The sequence below is a fragment of the Panicum virgatum genome, chromosome 9N (assembly GCF_016808335.1).
Source record: "Panicum virgatum strain AP13 chromosome 9N, P.virgatum_v5, whole genome shotgun sequence".
Lineage (NCBI taxonomy): Eukaryota > Viridiplantae > Streptophyta > Magnoliopsida > Poales > Poaceae > Panicum > Panicum virgatum.
Window position 1 is genome coordinate 64,186,681 of NC_053153.1, and position 17,481 is coordinate 64,204,161.

Here is a 17,481-nt window from a genome sequence, read left to right on the forward strand (position 1 = left end):
ATCGAGATAGCGCGCGGGGGCCGAGAAAAGGCGGCAATAATGGGGGCTTTCCAAGCTCCCCGTCGAGGTCGGATCGCAGTGGAGTGGAGCCGCTGCTGGTGCTCGCTCGCCGTCGCCGGCGCCGGGAGTGCAGTCCAGCGCGCCATCATGATCCGTTGCCATCGCTCCTCCGCCGGACGCATTTGTGGCGATGGCGTCAGCCTCGTTCGTCCTTGCCCCCCAACATGGACAGCGGGGTCCCAGCGCACCAGCGCTGACGGCCTGACGCGATCGCCGTACTGCTGCAGGGTAGGGCCCCCGTGTGCCGTGTGCCCGTGTGTATATCATGCGGTGGAGGCGTGGAGCCCTCCAGTGGAGTGGAGTGGAGTGGAGCACAGACGAGAGGAGAGTCGACGCCCGGGGAATGGATTAGAGCACGGTGGGAGAGAACATAAATATAAATTTCTTTCAAAAAAAAAGAACATCCATAATAAAGATTGTTCATAGATAACTTAGTTTATAGGTGAAAGCTAATCGTGTGCCACATAATCAATGTACCCTTGACACATTTTATTCAAACTCATTCTATCGCAGTCAAAAGAGAAAAAAAAATGCGAACCATGTCACTAGGCGTACAAGAGCATCGTTGGCATTATGTTTGCATGTTTTTTAGACTGTGTTCAAGTGCTTTTGAAATCTCGAATTTAAGAGATGTTTAGGATCGTCATGCACATTGTGAAGTAACTCGAAATTTTACTGCGTAGCAAAGAAAAGGTAATAAAATTTTATTAAATGCATTTATAATATTGTTGCTAGATTTTACTATTCTAGGAATTGCCGGAAAAGAAACATGCCAAGTAGCAGTGGTAGATGAAAATTTACTTAAATTTTCCTTGCCTCATTTGGGCAACTTGCAAGTAGTCAGGCAACATTGATTAGCATCAAGGTACTTGCAAAATCAACAATCGGGGGACATAGGCAATGAAACTCTCACTAGAATTAGAATGATAATGACCTTGAACGATACAAGTTGACAACAGACGCAATCGAACAACATGCTCCGTGCACAATTGGGGCTGCATATCATTTCTTGGTTTTTTTTTGTCATATCCATTGTCTTTGAGGTCAAAGAGATGTATGATGGAAAAAAGGCAATATCTAAGACTACATTCATGACCTCCCTCTTTTGTCTTTATAGTAGTTAATTATAAGTCTATACACTATACTAGAGTAGATCCTGCATCAACCTATACCCATCCTAATGTGATGTACTGAACCGGCCTTCTAGTAATCTCGAAAAGAAAAAAATCAGTTCATCATGTTGAAAGTATGAATCCGGTTTATTGTTCCCCGGTTGGCCTTCTCCACGATCAGTCTACAGTCCGGGTTTAAGTGTTGGACCGCCGAGCCCGCTGCCCGGCGGCTAAACCGGAGGCCCGCCACACAACCGCCTGTCCCTAAGCTCATAGCATTTCAGTTGCATATTTAATGAAGTCCAACCATTTTCTCAAAAAAAAAAAGTTGAACCCATTTGAACGGTGGACCCACGTGTCAGTGACCCTGAACCTTTTGCCCCGTCTCTTCCTCATCCGACTATAAGATGGGCACCCCGGTTGCCGCCTCCCTCCCCTCCCCACGGCGCCAAAGCCACAAACCCGAGTTCCTCTGCTCCCCCGAGCAGCCGACACAGAGTGGTCTCCAGAGCACTCCCCATGGCGACGGGAGCTGCGACGGCCCCCGTTCAGGTGAGCACCACCACGACCATGCCTTTCTCCTCCTCTCCCCCGAGAACCCGAGTGCTCTTCGGTCTCATATGAGGTGCCAATTGGGTTGCTAGCTGAATGCTAATAACCTCTTGATTCGTGCTTCGTCCTTTGCAGACTGTGGTGCTGAGGGTGTCCATCCACTGCCATGGCTGCAAGAAGAAGGTCCGGAAGGTGCTCAAGAGCGTCGAAGGTGCGTGCCTAGCTAGCAAGCTAGCTCGATGACGTCCTGGTTTGCTTGCATTTCGGGGCGTTTTTGCTGATGAATCGCGGTGGTCTCGGTTTGTGTTTTTGGTTCCAGGTGTGCAGAGCGTGACGGTGGACGCCGCGCAGCACAAGGTGACGGTGACGGGCACCGTCGACGCCAACACGCTCGTCCAGAGGCTGCACAAGTCCGGCAAGAAGGGGGTGCCGTGGCAGTACTGCCACCCGCCCGCCAACAAGACCGAGGCCGCGCCGGCGCCGGAGGCAGCTCCGCCGGCGCAGCCTGCCGGCGACGGCGGCAAGGATGCTGCTGCGAAAGCGGCGGACAAGAAACCGGAGGAGGCGGTGAAGGAGCCGCAGGTCGAGAGCTCCGAGAAGAAGCAGCCTAAGCAGGAGGCCGCGGGCACGGAGAAGAAGGCGGAAGCAGAGCCGAAGGCGGAGAAGAAAGCGGAAGCAGAGCCGAAGGCGGAGAAGAAAGTGGAGGCGAAGAAGGACGGCGGCGACAGCGAGGCAGCTGAGACCAAGGCCAAGGGCGCAGAGCCAGCAAAGGAAGAGGCGAAAGAAGCCGCCGCCGCCGCCGCTAATGCCAAGAACGAGGACGCGGCAAAGAAGAACGACAAGCCCAAGGACGCCGGCAAGCCGGAGCCCGTCGCCGTGACGTCGGAGAGGTCCCTGCCTCAGCCTGCGCCCCCGCCGCCGGCTCCCAAGTACGCGTACGAGGAGGAGTACCGCTACCCCTACTACGCGCCGGCGCCGCAGCCGGTGATGAGCTACCACGCGGCGCAGCCGAGCGCGAGCGTCTCCTACTTCGCGCCGCAGCCGCAGGCGGCGTACTCCGCGCACCAGCCGCAGCCGCAGCCAATGCGGCAGTGGTCGCCGTCGTACCTGTACGTCCCGTACCCGCACGCGGCGGCGGAGCCGTACCACCAGGACTACTACAGCCCGCCCGGGATGCACGCGTCGCCGCCGCCGATGCAGGACTCGTACCGCATCTTCGACGACGAGAACCCCAACTCCTGCAGCGTCATGTGAGGGTTCGCCGGCCCGCCGCCGTGCCGGGCTTCCGTTCCGTGGCGTGGGCAGGTAGTTGGGGGAGGCGGCGCCGCAACCGCAATAGAGACGGAGACCTCTCTGTGGTTGTAGGTAGAGTAACCTGTATTACTCTCTTCCACTAAGAGGTCAAACCTCTCTCCATGACAGGGCCTCCATAGTCCATTTTCTTCACTATCCTTTTTACTGTTCTAATCAAGTAATTAGAGCATGAAAATTGTAATGAGATACGTACGCCTTTACTTGTAGATGATTTCCACTGCGTCTGTGCCGGCTACTAGAGTTTTGTACGAGCTACCACTAATACATACCAAGACAGATCATCATATTACTAATCTAGTAGTAATTTTATATAGAGAGGGAAATGCAAAGCCTTCTTCTCTAGAGAATATTCCTGCTGATCCTGCTCGTCAGTTGAGACATCAGGCTTGCACCCGCCGTGAGCCGGAGATTTTTAGAAGTCTTTTTTTGTGGTCCGTTTCCAAGTTCCATTTCTCTTTCTGAAAAGGGCAAAAATGTGTAGCTCCTCTTTAGATAGAAGGTAGTACGAGCTATGAAGGAGTATATTCACCACGAGCTCGGTCCTCTCTCGGATATTCTATTAGGAATCAAATATGTAACATCTCATGCAAACGTGGATAAGAGCACCCGGAACAAAAAAAACTTATAATAAACTCGAGGGTAAACACGAAGAATTTCCCAGTGATCCTCCCTGTGTGTAAACAGGTGATTTTTAAATGCATCTTCAACTCAATTTTAATCTCTACTATCTAAACACCCCGTGATCGTAAGTCCCAAGCCGTAACCCTTGTGCGCTAAGCGACCGGTGTGTCATGAGAGACGGCGTGACATGAGCCGGAGTCCCATAGACTTTGGCTACCTCCGCCAGGCGCGATAATTTAAACCCATGATGCTAACCCTTCAACTTTTCGCAGATCCATGACGCGAGCGCAATAATGATGATTAATTTTGGCGTGATAGCTCAGCGGGGCGGAGTTTTAACTTTAGAGCCCTCCTCCCAGTCCCAGCCCAGGGCCAGGCCAAGCTGGCCGGTTTGTTTGGAGGCCTTTGAATACACCCAGGTGGGGCGTGTCCACATGCCAATGATTCACCCCTGCGTGCCTCAGCCAGGCTCATCACATGATTATATAAGTGTCCGGTCGCTAATCGCACCCCCCCTCCAAATCTAATCTAATCAAATTATTTGTGGGTTGAGGAGCATGATGAGAGCAGAGTGGAGGGCAAATCAGTGGTGGGGGTGGGCCCCACGGGCTGTACCAGATAAGTAGTATCATATTAGCAGAGAATCAGTGGCCTCTACTAAAACTGGTGCTTGTAGTTGTTAATTGGGCACTTGGGGTGAGGAGACAATGGGTGGAATGGAATGGAAGTAGGGCACTCTCCACTTGGAAAATGTGTTATGTGCTTAGGTAGATGAGGTCACAGCCTCTGGTTCTGGTGGTTTGTTTGCGCCTGTCAATGACTCGAAAGCACGCCTGCTGCTGCTGGCTTGGCTTCCCCTGCCCTGTGGGTTGGTTGTGTTTGGCCTCTATCTATGTGGAACGCAACAACTATTCCCTCTCGCTCTGCTTGACAAATCACAAATCTCTGACTACTATTCAATCCAGCAGCGGACACATGTTGCTGTCTGCCCTAACTTCTAACAGCAGGTGTGTTTTTTTCTCTGTGTGTGTACGTGGGCATAGGACCTGTGATTAGTGTTTGGTTGTAACTGTACCTGATAAAACTGCAGCGCTGTTCGTTTCCTTTCGGTGCAACAGAGGCGGCACATGGGGGGGAGGCCATGCACCAAACAGCACGAGATTCGGCGGTTTCGCTGCTCCGTTGATTTGGCCGAATGTTTTCTCGAATTCGGGAAGGAAGGAATATCATTTCTCGTGCCAAGTGCTGCGCACTCGTACCTAACAATGTGCCAGTGTTTTCCTTTGAAAAAAAAACAATGTGCCAGTGTTGGAAAATGCCTGGCTGGTGACCGCGGCACCGATTTTGAGTTACATGCACCGACCAATTCACCGAAAATCTTAGACCGGATACCCCGCTCTCACCGTCTTTCGGGACACACCTACGTTTAAAAGTTTGGCCCTATGTCATACATGCTAATTGCGAAGATTTCCACTGCGCACACTCGCATTTGGCCATTTGGGTAAATGTTTGAGCCCCCGTTTTTTTTTGTGTGTGCGCGCTGTGCATGCACGGATGCACCACTGATTCAGAACCAACAGCGACAGCATTTTCCGTCGACACCCCACTCCGGAGCTGGACGAAACCTGATTCTGGGGCGAGCAGGGGAAGTGGGCGCTGGAGAAAGGGATAGGATATGGTTAGTGCAATAGCTTCCGGCACGATGGATGTTGGCTCCGATTTTTTTTTTCTTTCCGTTTTTCCGAGAGAAAAAACCCCTCGAATTCACACAGTTTCAGCGCGGGCCGCCGCCGGCGCCGCGGATCCACCGGCTGGGATCCTCCTGCGGTGGCCCGTGGCCGCCACCCCACACCCTCGGTCGCTGTCGCCGGTGGGAGCGGCGACGCAGCAGGCGTCGTCGGATTCCTCGGGACGAACGGGACCGGGCCATGAGGCCCCAGACGCGTCCGGCTCGGGTCGAATTCGCCCAAGATCGCCAGAGATCTCGTGGAGCCTTGGAGGTTGCCGAGATGTGTTCGCCAGTCATGGGCAAGTGCCAAGTCTGTTCCATCTGGCACTTTGGCTCTAGCAACGTAAAGTTCCAGGGCAGTTTTTTTTTTCTGTCTTGGTGCGGTTCTGATTTCGGTCGAGCTTTCGGTTACCTATCATGGCAGGTCTACGCTGCAACTAATCGATCTTACAAGACACTTACAAGGCTGATACACAGAAGAATATTTGCGGAAGCAATATGGTCGGCTTCTTTTCGTGGTACTGCATGATGCTGGCAGATGCTCATGCTGCAAACCACCGGCATCAGACGCTGGACCCTGCATCAAAAGGTGACTTTTGAGTCAGCCATTGGGGTCTCTCATGCTGCAGCTCGATTCACTTTGCTGTTTGCATGATAGGGAATCGGGAGGTCAGGGTAATGGGGTTCGGTTGGCAATTTCAGCGTGGTCTAACTGCTGTTCACTGCACAGCTGTTAGATGGCACACACCCTTTTCGCGGCCTGCGTAACCATTTGGTCAAGGTTTATGCATGTTAGGTAGCTGTAAGCTTTAGTGCAAAGTTAAATTTCAACCCGGACTAAAGCACTTGAACATCAAGCCCTTGTTATCCCACTAGAGCAAAATCTTTCTCTAGATACGTCGAACCATCTTCACCTTTAGTGATTTTTTTTCAGATAGGGCTGGAGTAATCTTCTCCCGGATGTAACCACAGAGAACACTCAAAATAAGACCTGAAATCCGTATCAGATGAAGAGCTACTGCCGACCAAACATGAAAACCACCTCGTTTCAGAATGTGCGCTGGTCTAATGCCCATCATGTTGGGACAATGTCCAGAATGCATGGTTTGCCATGTACTCAACCAATTGGTCCCTACCAAAGTGCATGTATACCAGTAGTCCGGTACCTATCCGGAAAATCTTTTTCGTACACTAAAGCGAGATTTGCAATTCCTCCAAAGCTTGTAACATCTCAATCTCCCCCCATGACCTAAAATTGCCCGTGGCGTCCCGGTCGCGAGCCGCAATCTCCTTGCGCAAGCTCGATGTTTTGCCCGCCTTTACCATGTGATGAATTGTTCATTCCCCAGTACGCCACCCATAGTGTGATTCTTCGTTGTCTTGCTTTCTAAATCGGTAGTGATGTTTCCTTCATAAAATTGTTAGTGATGTTGATAACACTGCACCAGTCGGCAAATGAGTGTAGTTTTCAGGCGGATTAGGCGATCGAGAATGCGTGTGTGCAGAAAACTTTGTGTCATTTCAGGAAAGGAAACTTGTGGTTAAGACGAAAACATTGGAGCCTTTGCTGCACGAATGGCCAGGCTGCATTTTCCCTGTCTATTTGATGGCTCGACACACTACAGAACAGATGAGCACTCCAACTGTGTACTTGGCTCCAACCGTGTGCGCATTTCAAAGAATTTACAGTGAGGGTAGCTGCTGATGCAGTGATGTTCAGGATTCCACAGCTAGATCTTACTGAATTGTCTGAAACTGTGGTTATTCAGGGAAAGAGTTTGGAAGTCGAAGACAATGACAGTGTTGCTATCTATTATATTATTAAAGGAGTGTTAAAAGAAGTCATCACGTTCGCCGAGAGGGTCTAGAATTTCCACGTTAATCTAAAAAAGAGAAGGATTTACACCGTTGGATTTTATGAATATCCGATGGTCCAAAGTAATTCAAGAGTTCATATCAAATATGTTGTTGCCGTGAGGGTCTAAAAATTCCCACGTTAATCTAAAAAAGGGAAGAATTTACACCATTGGATTTTATGAACATCCGACGGTCCAAAGTAATTCAAGATTCCATATCAAATATATAGTAAATAGCTAATTTCAGATTTAAAAAATAAAAAAAATTAGGACATGACTAAAGAGTCCCACCCGAAATAATAAGAAACAAGAAGCTAATTTTGGTCTAGGCTAACCAAGCTAGGGAGTCCACGTTCGGCAAAAGACATGAGAAAGATTGCTCCGTTCAGATTTTTTAAAAATAAGGAAATTGACATGACCAAAGAGTCCACCTCGAGATAATAACAAATAAGAAGCTAATTTTGGTCTAGGCTAACCTAGCTAGGGAGTCCACATTCGGCAAAAGACATGAGAAAGATTGCTCCGTTATTTCAACTCGAGCTAGCACTTATCCAACTCAAACACATCCACGCATCCCAGACCAAAACACATGGAGGAAGGCACCAAGGCAAGCACCTCTTGCATCAGTCGCAGTCCATCTCATCAAATCCTCAGCGGCCATGAACGCCCATGAAGAAGCTATCCTCACCATCCCTGTTCTGCACACGCAGTCACGGATGCAGGGTGCATGAGTTGGCACACGAAGATGTATCGCCGGGTTGACCATCGCGAGCACTCCAACGCGGCCAAATGTGAGCGTGGCCTGATCAAGGTCCACTGTCGGCCTCATAGCGCGGGAACGCATCCATCAGCATCATCGAGGAGCCATTGTCGTAGGTGGCAAAGGGAGTTGCATGGCACAAGTCCAGAAGATATGGTAGAAGTGGGGTCAAGGAGTAGGCTGAGGTCAACAGCAGTGCGGATGTTGGTATACAAATTTGTACACGGTGCGGGAGCCTGGAAATCCTGGATGAAATGCTTATAGGGATAGTGATTAGATAAGTGGAGTAGGCTGAGTCAACAGCGGTGCGGAAGTTGGCAGACGAATTTGTACATGGTGCCGGAGCCCGGAAAGCCTGGATGAAATGCTTATAGGGCCAGTGATTAGGTAAGTATGTGAGCTTTTCTCTTTTCTTGAAGCTAATAGGGAATGGTAGATGAAAATAATGGAGTAATATTTTGATGTTAAAAATATGCAATACATTCTTTCGATAGTATTTTTTCTAAAAATTGGACTTTTTTATGGATCCAATTTTCAGGAGATTACAATATTAATCTAGAAAAAGAAAAGAACATATGAAGTTGGATTTTATTATGATCTAATAGTCTACAAAAACTTAAAGAGTCCATATCTATACATAAATAATAAAATAGCTAGATACCTTATCTATCTACTCCCTCTATTTTAATTTACGTGTCATATTAGATTTGTCCTAAGTCAAACTTAACTAACTTTGACCAAATAACGGTGGTTAACACAAGCATTTTAGGCTTTGCTTGAACTTAATTGGGTGTTGCCCTGCCCACACCATTGTAGAGTCAGGATTGTTCAGAGAAAACTAGGTTTGAGAAATTTGAGCCTCACGAGAGCATGGCCCGATATTATAATTTAATTATTTATCGACCTCGGTCCCAAAGTTGGCCATAGAATAGAATTACGTGCGAAGTTTGGATCGAATTTAGTCACATACTTTTTGGGCCTGACTTGAAAAATGCTAAGATCTAATCGGCGGAAACTAGAGAAAAATATATATTGTTTGTAAGAATATAGATGCAAATTACAACCAATAGGTGTATTAGAAGAATATATATAAGCAAAAAAATGAAAAAAAGATTTGATTTGTTGTAGTCATGTATGGATTGGTATGACTCTGATTCTATATGAAAATTAAAATTCACGACTGATATGATAGAAGGAACTCTTCATTAGTATGGGAATGAAAAAAGTATATCGGTATAAATCGATGTGGTCTATCTATAATTTATTATCACGACCATACTGTTACATAAGAAGGAGCTTGCATTAATGAAATCCTCAACTTTTATGATGTCGTCATCCACATCGGTGGCCATCGCGGGAAGAGGCACCATGAATGCAGCCATGGCGAGCACATCCTTCAGCCAAGTATATCTCTTGACACGACACCAGAATTGAAGACATAACGTTGCTAATTGCTATGGCTACAAGGCCGATGAATGCATCCGCCAATGCAAGATTGAACAGAGATGTCCCGTACCTAAAAATCTCTAATAAGAGTTCGTATTATAAGACCAAAACTACAATTCTTTTAGTAAGCATAAAAGATATATCTCTGTATAATGTATTATTTACACTAAGAATTCTTCTTCCACCACAAACAACACCATGGTTTGTGCTATTTAAATAAAATAATAACAATAAAACAAAGAATATTTGCATAAATTCTTTAAAAGTAAAAAGAGCTTAAATGTTAAAATGAAAAGAAGCTAGCTACCCGCGCCATTTGCGCGGGCCACCTTGCTAGTTTCTTCTAAGGGTGTGTTTAGATCTTTTTGGTGTAAAATTTTGGAAGAAAACTTTAATATTTCGGAGCACTAAATAAAATACTATCTATGTGTTCAAACATTCTATGTGACTTTTTTGGGTGTAAAGTTTTGGTATCTAAACAAGGTCTAAGCCACTGTGTATTCTGACCGACACATTTCTGTCAGCATCATCCGCCTTATCTGGCTTTTATTTGACTGGGCACAGTCCTTGTTGGAAACAATGCGTGATGTCTCATCTCCACGGGCAAATTTTCTCAAGAAACTGATAGTAAATTGCCGAGCTTCTGTTCCATAAACCTCCGAAACAATTTTCTAGTCCACCAAACCCATGAGCTCCGAATAAAAAACGGAGGTTGCGAGCTCGGCACAGGCTGGCTGTGAGAGCCGAGAAGCTTTTGCATTGGTAGGCGAGGGAGATCCTTTCAGCGCTGAATCGGATGGATGGCCACGCACATTCCAGAACGAGGAAGAGTGGCAGGTAGGTGGCGACTTTGCGATGCAAACGGCCACGGTGCTGACATGGAGCCGCGTAGGCGGCGAAAGCAGGACGTGCCGCGAGGTAGCCGTCGTCTTCGACATTGCTTACCTTAACAATTCTCGAAAGGCGCTTTCGGGAAAAAGAGAGATCTTGCCGGGCATGGCGGCATGGGCATCGGTCGCCCATTGGTCGGCGAGAGCCCTCGGTTCCCGAGCCCGATCATCGTGTTGTCCCAGAGTGTACTACTAGGCTTAACCCAGAAGCAAGTTCAGACACGGGAAAGATGGTGGCTTTCCAGTAAACTAGACCCGGTTTTCGCAGCGAGAACGACGACGATCACTCGGCGGCCGGCGCACCCTGATGGCTGATGCAAGAGAACGGTCCTACTTCGGCAAGGCCGGGCCGCCGGCAGCCCCAGCCGGCCGGTCGTGGGCGTCGCATGTTGCGTGCACGGCTCAGCGCACGCGCGCACGCACAGGTCAACGTCAGCGACCGTGGCTGCTGGGCAGCAGGCCGGCCGCCGGGGGTACGGTAGAAGCTTCTTCCCGGGTGGCGAGAGCCGCCGACCTTTCCAGCCGCAAACCGCCGGCGGCCGGCGGCCGGCGGCGGCGGCATTGACGTGTGAAACGCCTGGGCCCGGCGAGCGCGGCGTCTCGTGTATCTTACTGCGGTGTTTACCCAGGAGATAATGTAGTTAACACGAGTTGATCACCCAAAATGGGGGCCGAGTTTAATTTCTTGGCACGGAGCGAAGAGCCTGTGCATTATGCTAATCCTGGCATCGGTGTCATGCGCTCATGGCCAGATTGGGAGTAGAAGAGTGTTTTTTCTTCTTCTAATTGTGGAGTATTTTTGTGCCAGTGGACAGGTGAATGACCCAAAATTTTAAATTGGGGCATGTTGGCAAAAAAAAAATAGATTCGTATTTTTCAATGCGACATCGTGCCTGCAGGAAGGCCCCGTGTGGGTTCGGTCCTGGAAAAGGTTACGAAGTGGGGCGTTAGGATTTGAACTGATCTCGGGGTAAATTTAAAACCAGGAGTGGAGAAAGCGATGCGTGTGCGTGCTGTCTGGAGTACCAGCGTGCAAGCCCCGGAGCTGCAGGAGAAAGTTGTGCCAGCATCAGGTCACGACCCGGCGCCCAGGCCTCACGGGCAGGTTACGCGGTGGACTGCATTTTTGCCTGCATGCAGAATGCGTTGTCTCTTCCGGCATGCGAAGTCGTGAACCACCTGCTTGTTGTTTCAGCAGGTAATTATCCGACAAATGAAGTCCCAGTGCGCAGGCAGGATCATGCACATCTGTAACTAGAGCTTCCGATAGTTACTGATGCAGGCATGCCAAACCTCCGGAATGCATGTGTTCCACATGATGACACATTTTCCTGACTTTGCCCAGATACACTCTGTTCCCTGGCTTCAGCAAGACCTCACGCACTGACGCGAAATGACTATCAGCGTCTCACTCTCTTGCTGGAGATCTTTCAGACCACTTCCCGTTAAAAAAAAATCTCGACTGCAAGACCAAGAGATACTTTGCAAAGCTTTTCAAAAAAAAAAAAGATACTTTGGCAAGCGCCACGAGAAGATATGTTGCGCGCGGTGCCAATCGAAGCCGGCCGTCGTCGTCGCCGCATTTCCTCCGCAGCCCCCAATTATTCGTGTCCCCGGAGGACCACGCCGCGCCGGCGGCGGCGGCGTGGTCCGCGTCCGTCTCGGCGCATTGAACGCGCGGTTGAGTGCTGCTCTCCGTCCCGTTCCCCTCGTCAGGCAGCTCAGCCTCCGCGCTGCCTGACGATAATTCTAGTCAGTGTCAGTGACGGCGCACGCATCAGGTCAGGCCGACGACGAAGCGCCGCCGCGCTGGTGGCCGGTCAGCCGGTGGCCCCTGGACCACCAGTCCGGTGAGGTGTGAAACGATGTCCGTTTCCGAGGACCTGGCCTTCGGATGCAGAGTGAATGCGTTTCTCGATCTGCACGAGTCCACGGTTTGTCGCACTCGGCAACCTGCAATAATTTTTCGACGTTGCTTTTGCGTTGCTCGGAAGATGAACACGATCGTGGGAGGTCGCAGTCCTAGATGGACATGATATTCCCGGCGCTCCCCGGGGCTGTTCGAGTAGCAGCTGCGATTGGGATACGCCGCATCGCAGAAGAGCTGCGATTGTGGGCTGCCGATGGACCTTCTGCGACGCGTCCAGACCCCAAACATTCGCGAGCTCCCGAGTAGCCCAAGCCCGATCTCCCCTCTTTCTTCTTCCAACGGAAAACGGAAAGGAACCGCAGATCAGTTATTAATGGGCTAAAGTAGCAGCCCGGTCTTGCTATGGGCTCACCTGATCCAACATTGCAGCCCAACTAAGCTATTACCTTCACACGCCCCGCGGTCCAGCCCACCCAAAGGCCGTCCCCACATCAGCACACGCCAGCCGTACTGCTCTTTCAGAACCGTTCGTTTCAGCTCAGACGGCTAGGATTCGCCGGGCACGGCCTCGCCAGCTGCGCGGTGACGCGGTCACGGCGGCCGCCTCCGCTGCCGGTGACCACGGCATGTCCACCGGCGGTCCGGCGCCCGCGGAGGTAGGCGTGGGGGAAGCATTGCCGTGTCAGCACTCCCCCCCCCCCCCTACGCGCCTCTGCAAATCCCGCTCCCCTCCCGTCGCCGCTGTCGCCTGCCCCGACCACCACCTCAACGAATTCCTCGTTCACGTGGAACACCCTCCCCCCCCCCCCCCCCCCACCCCACCCCCCGGTGTCTGCGCAAGGACGACGACGCTGTCACGCTCGTCGCCGGCCGTCCCTTCGTCGACGCGGACAAATCCCGACCGCCTTCCGCAACAGAGGCTTCCGACGGCGCCCCGCGACAGTGAGTTTTTTGTTCTTGGCTTGCTTATTGGTTGTGTTTCCCTTGGACATGGTTTACATTTTTTTTCAATTGCCTCCTGGACTGCTGGCACATGCATCTTGACCTGTTCCATGATCGGGTTGAGTCCGGTCCACTGTATCTGGATCAGTGATTCAGAGTTTTGAAGAACAGTTATTCAATCGGTTGCATATGCACTAACTTGTCCCGATGTCGTTAGAAGAAAATTATGGCGTGCTGCTTTCCTTCTGGATCCTCAGGCAGCTTAGCTGAATCATGCAAATGGCAGCATTGAACGAGGAAAGGCGCGAAAAGGATTTTCACATTGCATGTGCTGCATTATTTTTAAGAGTGCCTGAAAATTCAGTTACTACTCCCACTTGATGTGACAGTAACGCAGTCCCTATAACTCCTTATGCTTGCAATCAATTACGGACCACAGGGATGCTTAGGTCTTAGCTGAGCATCTGATTAGTGTGATAGCCATCAATGTGTTTGTAGCAATGTTAGTAAGAATTCATTGAACTGAAAGGTCTGCTAAGATCTGGCCATTGTGTGCCCAAAAAATACCTAATCTGGTTAGCACTTTAAGATGATAATATACGGTGGACATGTAATGTATCATTTTCATTTCATCTTCCTTTTTTTTATGAAAATTAGAACTAATACTCTCTCTGGTTCATTTCACGGAACGACAAGTTTAGCAAGTGTGTTGGCTAGCATAGCAAAACTTGTACGTGAAGATTAGTACATTACCCATTAAGGTTCATATGGAGTTGCACGTATGGATTTCTTTCTGTACCCATCTGAACTTACAGTTAAATTGTTTCATGTATCCTGAAAACTGGACTTCGTGATAAGCCTGGTTCGTGTTAAATTGTGTGCAACTTCGGATCTCAAGTTAGCGTGTGCATGTGGCTGGAACTGTAAACATGATTGTCAGATTACTCAAGAAATCCAATAAAGGAAATGGCGAACCCAATGGGATACTTTAGATAAGAAAGCTTGCATTCTCCGGATATCTTGACGACAACCGATCAATCTCGCTGTCTAGACCATCCAAGGAGGTTTAGGTACGGCATTTGTGCCAACCTGGAGGAGGTACCACTTGCAGAACACAGGGATGCTTAGGTCCCAGCTGAGTAGTTGGTTAGCGTGATAGTTGTTAGATGTATATGCATCTTATGTATTTAGTCACTTGTATAGGGTGCTCTTTGCACATTGTACATGACCTTATCAGCCTTTTGGGCATGGCAATATACTTGAGTTTGCTCATTTGTAACATGGTATCACAGCCTAGGGTTTTCAATCTTGAAATCCCGCCGGCTCCGGCGAATCACCGGCGAGTCGCTGGTCGCCAGTGAACTCCCATTGCCGGCCGGCGAGCAGCTCCACCTCTTCTTCTCCCCCTCCCCCTCTCTTCCTCGCGCGCCGGCAGCCCCGCGCACCGGCGGATCTGCGGCGCGCCCCTGCGGCCCCGTGCGCCGGCGGCCCGGCGGCTGCAGATCCGCTCCGTGCGCCGCCTGCTCCCGGCGCCCCTTGCTGCAGGCGCCCCTCCTACAGGCCCGAGCGGCGCGTCGGTCGAGCGGCGCGTCGGTTCCCTGCTCAAGGCGCCTCTCCTCTGCTCCCCCTCCCGGCGCCCCTCTCCTCTGCTGCCGCTCGGAGGACAGAGGCAACGCTGCTGTCTGTTTTCCTCCCTCCCCCTCTCTGTCTCCCAAAAAAAAAGAGCAGAGAGCAGAGATTGTGGGAGCGAGGTCTTGTGCTAGCCATGGCTTCTCTTGGCCGGCCGGGTGCCGTACCGGTTCCTCGGTGCCCTGTTATCTTCAATGGCAACAATTGGGGTGAGTTTTCCTTTCACATGGAGATCCACATGGGTAGCCAGCAGCTATGGGGCTACCTCACGGGTGAGCGGCCTTGCCCACCCACCCCGACTGCTCCCACTCCGCCGACTTATGCCCCAGATGCTACCGATGAGGTGAAGAAGCCTCTCCTCGACGCATTCGAGGCTGCGCTGGAGACGTACGAGTCAGATCGTGACAGCCAGGCGGCTTGGTTACACGAGGAGGCATGTGCCAAGGCTATTCTGTTTGCGAGCATGGAGGTTGACATTTCCATGTCCCTTCGTGGTCTCTCCACTTCCCACCTGATGTGGGCTCACCTCCGGCGCAGTTACGAGATCCGTAACGAGGCGTTGTACCTTGCGGTGGTCGAGGAGGCTCAGTCACTTCGCCAGCACGACTCCACTGTGGAGGAGTTCCACCGTCAGATGTCCACTGTCTGGCATCGTCCGGACATCCTCGGTGCGGAGTTCTGTACTAGTTGCACTTGCCGGTGCTGCGATCGTCACCGGAGTCAGCGGGAGACTCTCCGCCTTCACGAGTTTCTCTCCCGACTCCGTCCTGAGTTTGAGGTTGTCAGGTCCCAGCTCCTGACTCGTTGACCTCGCCCGCCTCTCGATGAGGCGCTGCCGGAGCTCCGTGCTGAGGAGTGTCGGCTCCGGGCGGGAGGCATGAGTGGGGCATCGCAGTCCTCTGTTTTGGCTGCTCGTGCTCCCCTTGTGCTTAGTGCCTCTTGCCCGTCACCGCCCCCACTACCCTCGACGACGACTTCTACACCTGCCTCCGGCGACCTGTGTGGCTACTGTGGCAAGGGTCGTCACCATGAGGCTGTTTGTCGCAAGAAACAGCGCGATAAGCAAGCTCGTCGTGGTGGTTCTAGTAGCTCGAGTGCTACTCGCTCTGTTTCTGCCGTGGAGCAAGAGCTCCTCACGCTGCTACGTCGCCTCACAGTGGTCCCTCCCTCACCCTCTGGCACTACTGCTCAGGCTTCTGGTCCGCCACCACCACCTCCCTCAGGTATCTCATCCAAGTGGTTTCTTGACTCGGGTGCATCTTTCCATATGACTCCGGATTCCAGCCAGTTGTCCTCTATGTCTCGTGTTGATCCACCTCTTGTTGTTCAGACAGCTGATGGCACATCTCTTCCAGTTGCTGGACGGGGTGTTCTCTCGACATCTTCTTTTCATGTTCCTACTGTTTCTCATATCCCTCAGCTCACCATGCAATTGATGTCTGCTGGTCAGATCACTGATCATGGATGTCGTATTATTCTTGAGTCTGACTCTTGTTGTGTTCACTGTTCAGGATCTCCGCACGGGGCTCTTGGTCGGGACTGGACCTAGACGCCATGACTCTCAGCGTCTATGGGAGCTTGATTGGCTGCATCTTCCTTCAAGTTCTCCCGCTTCTCCGTCATCCAGCTCCACTGCTTCCGTGTCAGTTGCCTCCACTGCTCCTACTTTTGCTCAGTGGCATCGCCGTCTTGGACATCTCTCCGGCTCCAGGCTTTCCACTCTTGTTGGTAGTGGTGTTTTAGGACCTGTTTCTGGTGACGCTGCTCTTCATTGTACGGGTTGCAAGCTTGGCAAACAGCTGCAACTCCCATATCCCTCTAGTGATTCTGTGTCCCAGCGTCCTTTTGATCTCATTCACTCTGATGTATGGGGGCCCGCTCCCTTCGCTTCGAAAGGAGGCCACCATTACTATGTCATATTTATTGATGATTATTCACGGTTTACCTGGATCTATCTTATGTCCTCTCGTGGTCAGTTTTTGTCTATCTATCAGCAGTTTGCCACCATGATTCGCACTCAGTTTGATTCGACTATTCGTGCTTTCCGTGCTGATTCTGCTGGCGAGTACATCTCTGATGCACATCGTCGTTTTCTTGCTACACAGGGCACTCTTCCCCAGTTCTCATGCCCTGGTGCTCATGCTCAAAATGGTGTTGCTGAGCGTAAGCATCGTCATATTCTTGAGACCTCTCGTGCTCTTTTGCTTTCCTCTGAGCTTCCACCTCACTTCTGGGCTGAGGCTGTCTCTACGGCTATCTTTCTTATTAACAGACAGCCCTCCTCTGTTCGACAGGGTTGCACTCCCTACGAGTGCCTCTTTGGTCACCCTCCTCTCTACAGTCACCTCCGATGCTTTGGGTGTGCCTGCTTTGTTCTTCTTCCTCCTCGTGAGCGCACGAAGCTGACTGCTCAGTTAGTTGAGTGTGTTTTCCTTGGGTACAGTACGGAGCACAAGGGTTACCGCTGCTACGACCCTGTTGCTCGTCGGATGAGGATCTCTCGGGATGTCACCTTTGATGAATCTCATCCTTTTTATCCTCGTCCTCCCTCTAACCCCTCTTCCACTGCTGTGGAGTCTATCTCCTTCCTGACTCTTCCTGACGTGCCTCTTCCGTTGCCCCATTCCACGTCACCACCTGTCCCCCCACCTTCCGCTCGTCCCCCAGCTTCTCTACTTCCACCTACACTCGAGTCTTCCC

At 50.9% G+C, this 17,481-nt stretch overlaps 1 protein-coding gene across 2 annotated transcripts; it reads left to right on the plus strand.

The window, feature by feature from the left end:
* Nucleotides 1-1,563: 1,563 nt before the first annotated feature.
* Nucleotides 1,564-3,349, plus strand: LOC120688219 (heavy metal-associated isoprenylated plant protein 35-like). Of its 2 annotated transcripts, XM_039970415.1 has the most exons (4): nucleotides 1,564-1,724; nucleotides 1,860-1,935; nucleotides 2,044-2,381; nucleotides 2,412-3,349. In XM_039970415.1, the coding sequence occupies exons 1-4, from the start codon at nucleotides 1,692-1,694 to the stop codon at nucleotides 2,976-2,978; spliced, it is 1,014 nt and encodes a 337-aa protein (XP_039826349.1). In that variant the 5' UTR covers nucleotides 1,564-1,691; the 3' UTR covers nucleotides 2,979-3,349. The 2 variants fall into 2 exon arrangements, with proteins under 2 accessions (XP_039826349.1, XP_039826348.1); XM_039970414.1 differs by having other exon boundaries at nucleotides 2,044-3,349.
* The last annotated feature ends 14,132 nt before the right edge of the window (nucleotides 3,350-17,481 follow it).

Coding starts and splice junctions, on each gene's coding strand:
- LOC120688219 (XM_039970414.1), top strand. CDS start 1,692: ATGGCGACGGGAGCTGCGACGGCCCCCGTTCAG. Junction 1,725..1,859: donor CTGCGACGGCCCCCGTTCAG/GTGAGCACCACC, acceptor CGTCCTTTGCAG/ACTGTGGTGCTGAGGGTGTC. Junction 1,936..2,043: donor GGTGCTCAAGAGCGTCGAAG/GTGCGTGCCTAG, acceptor TTTTGGTTCCAG/GTGTGCAGAGCGTGACGGTG.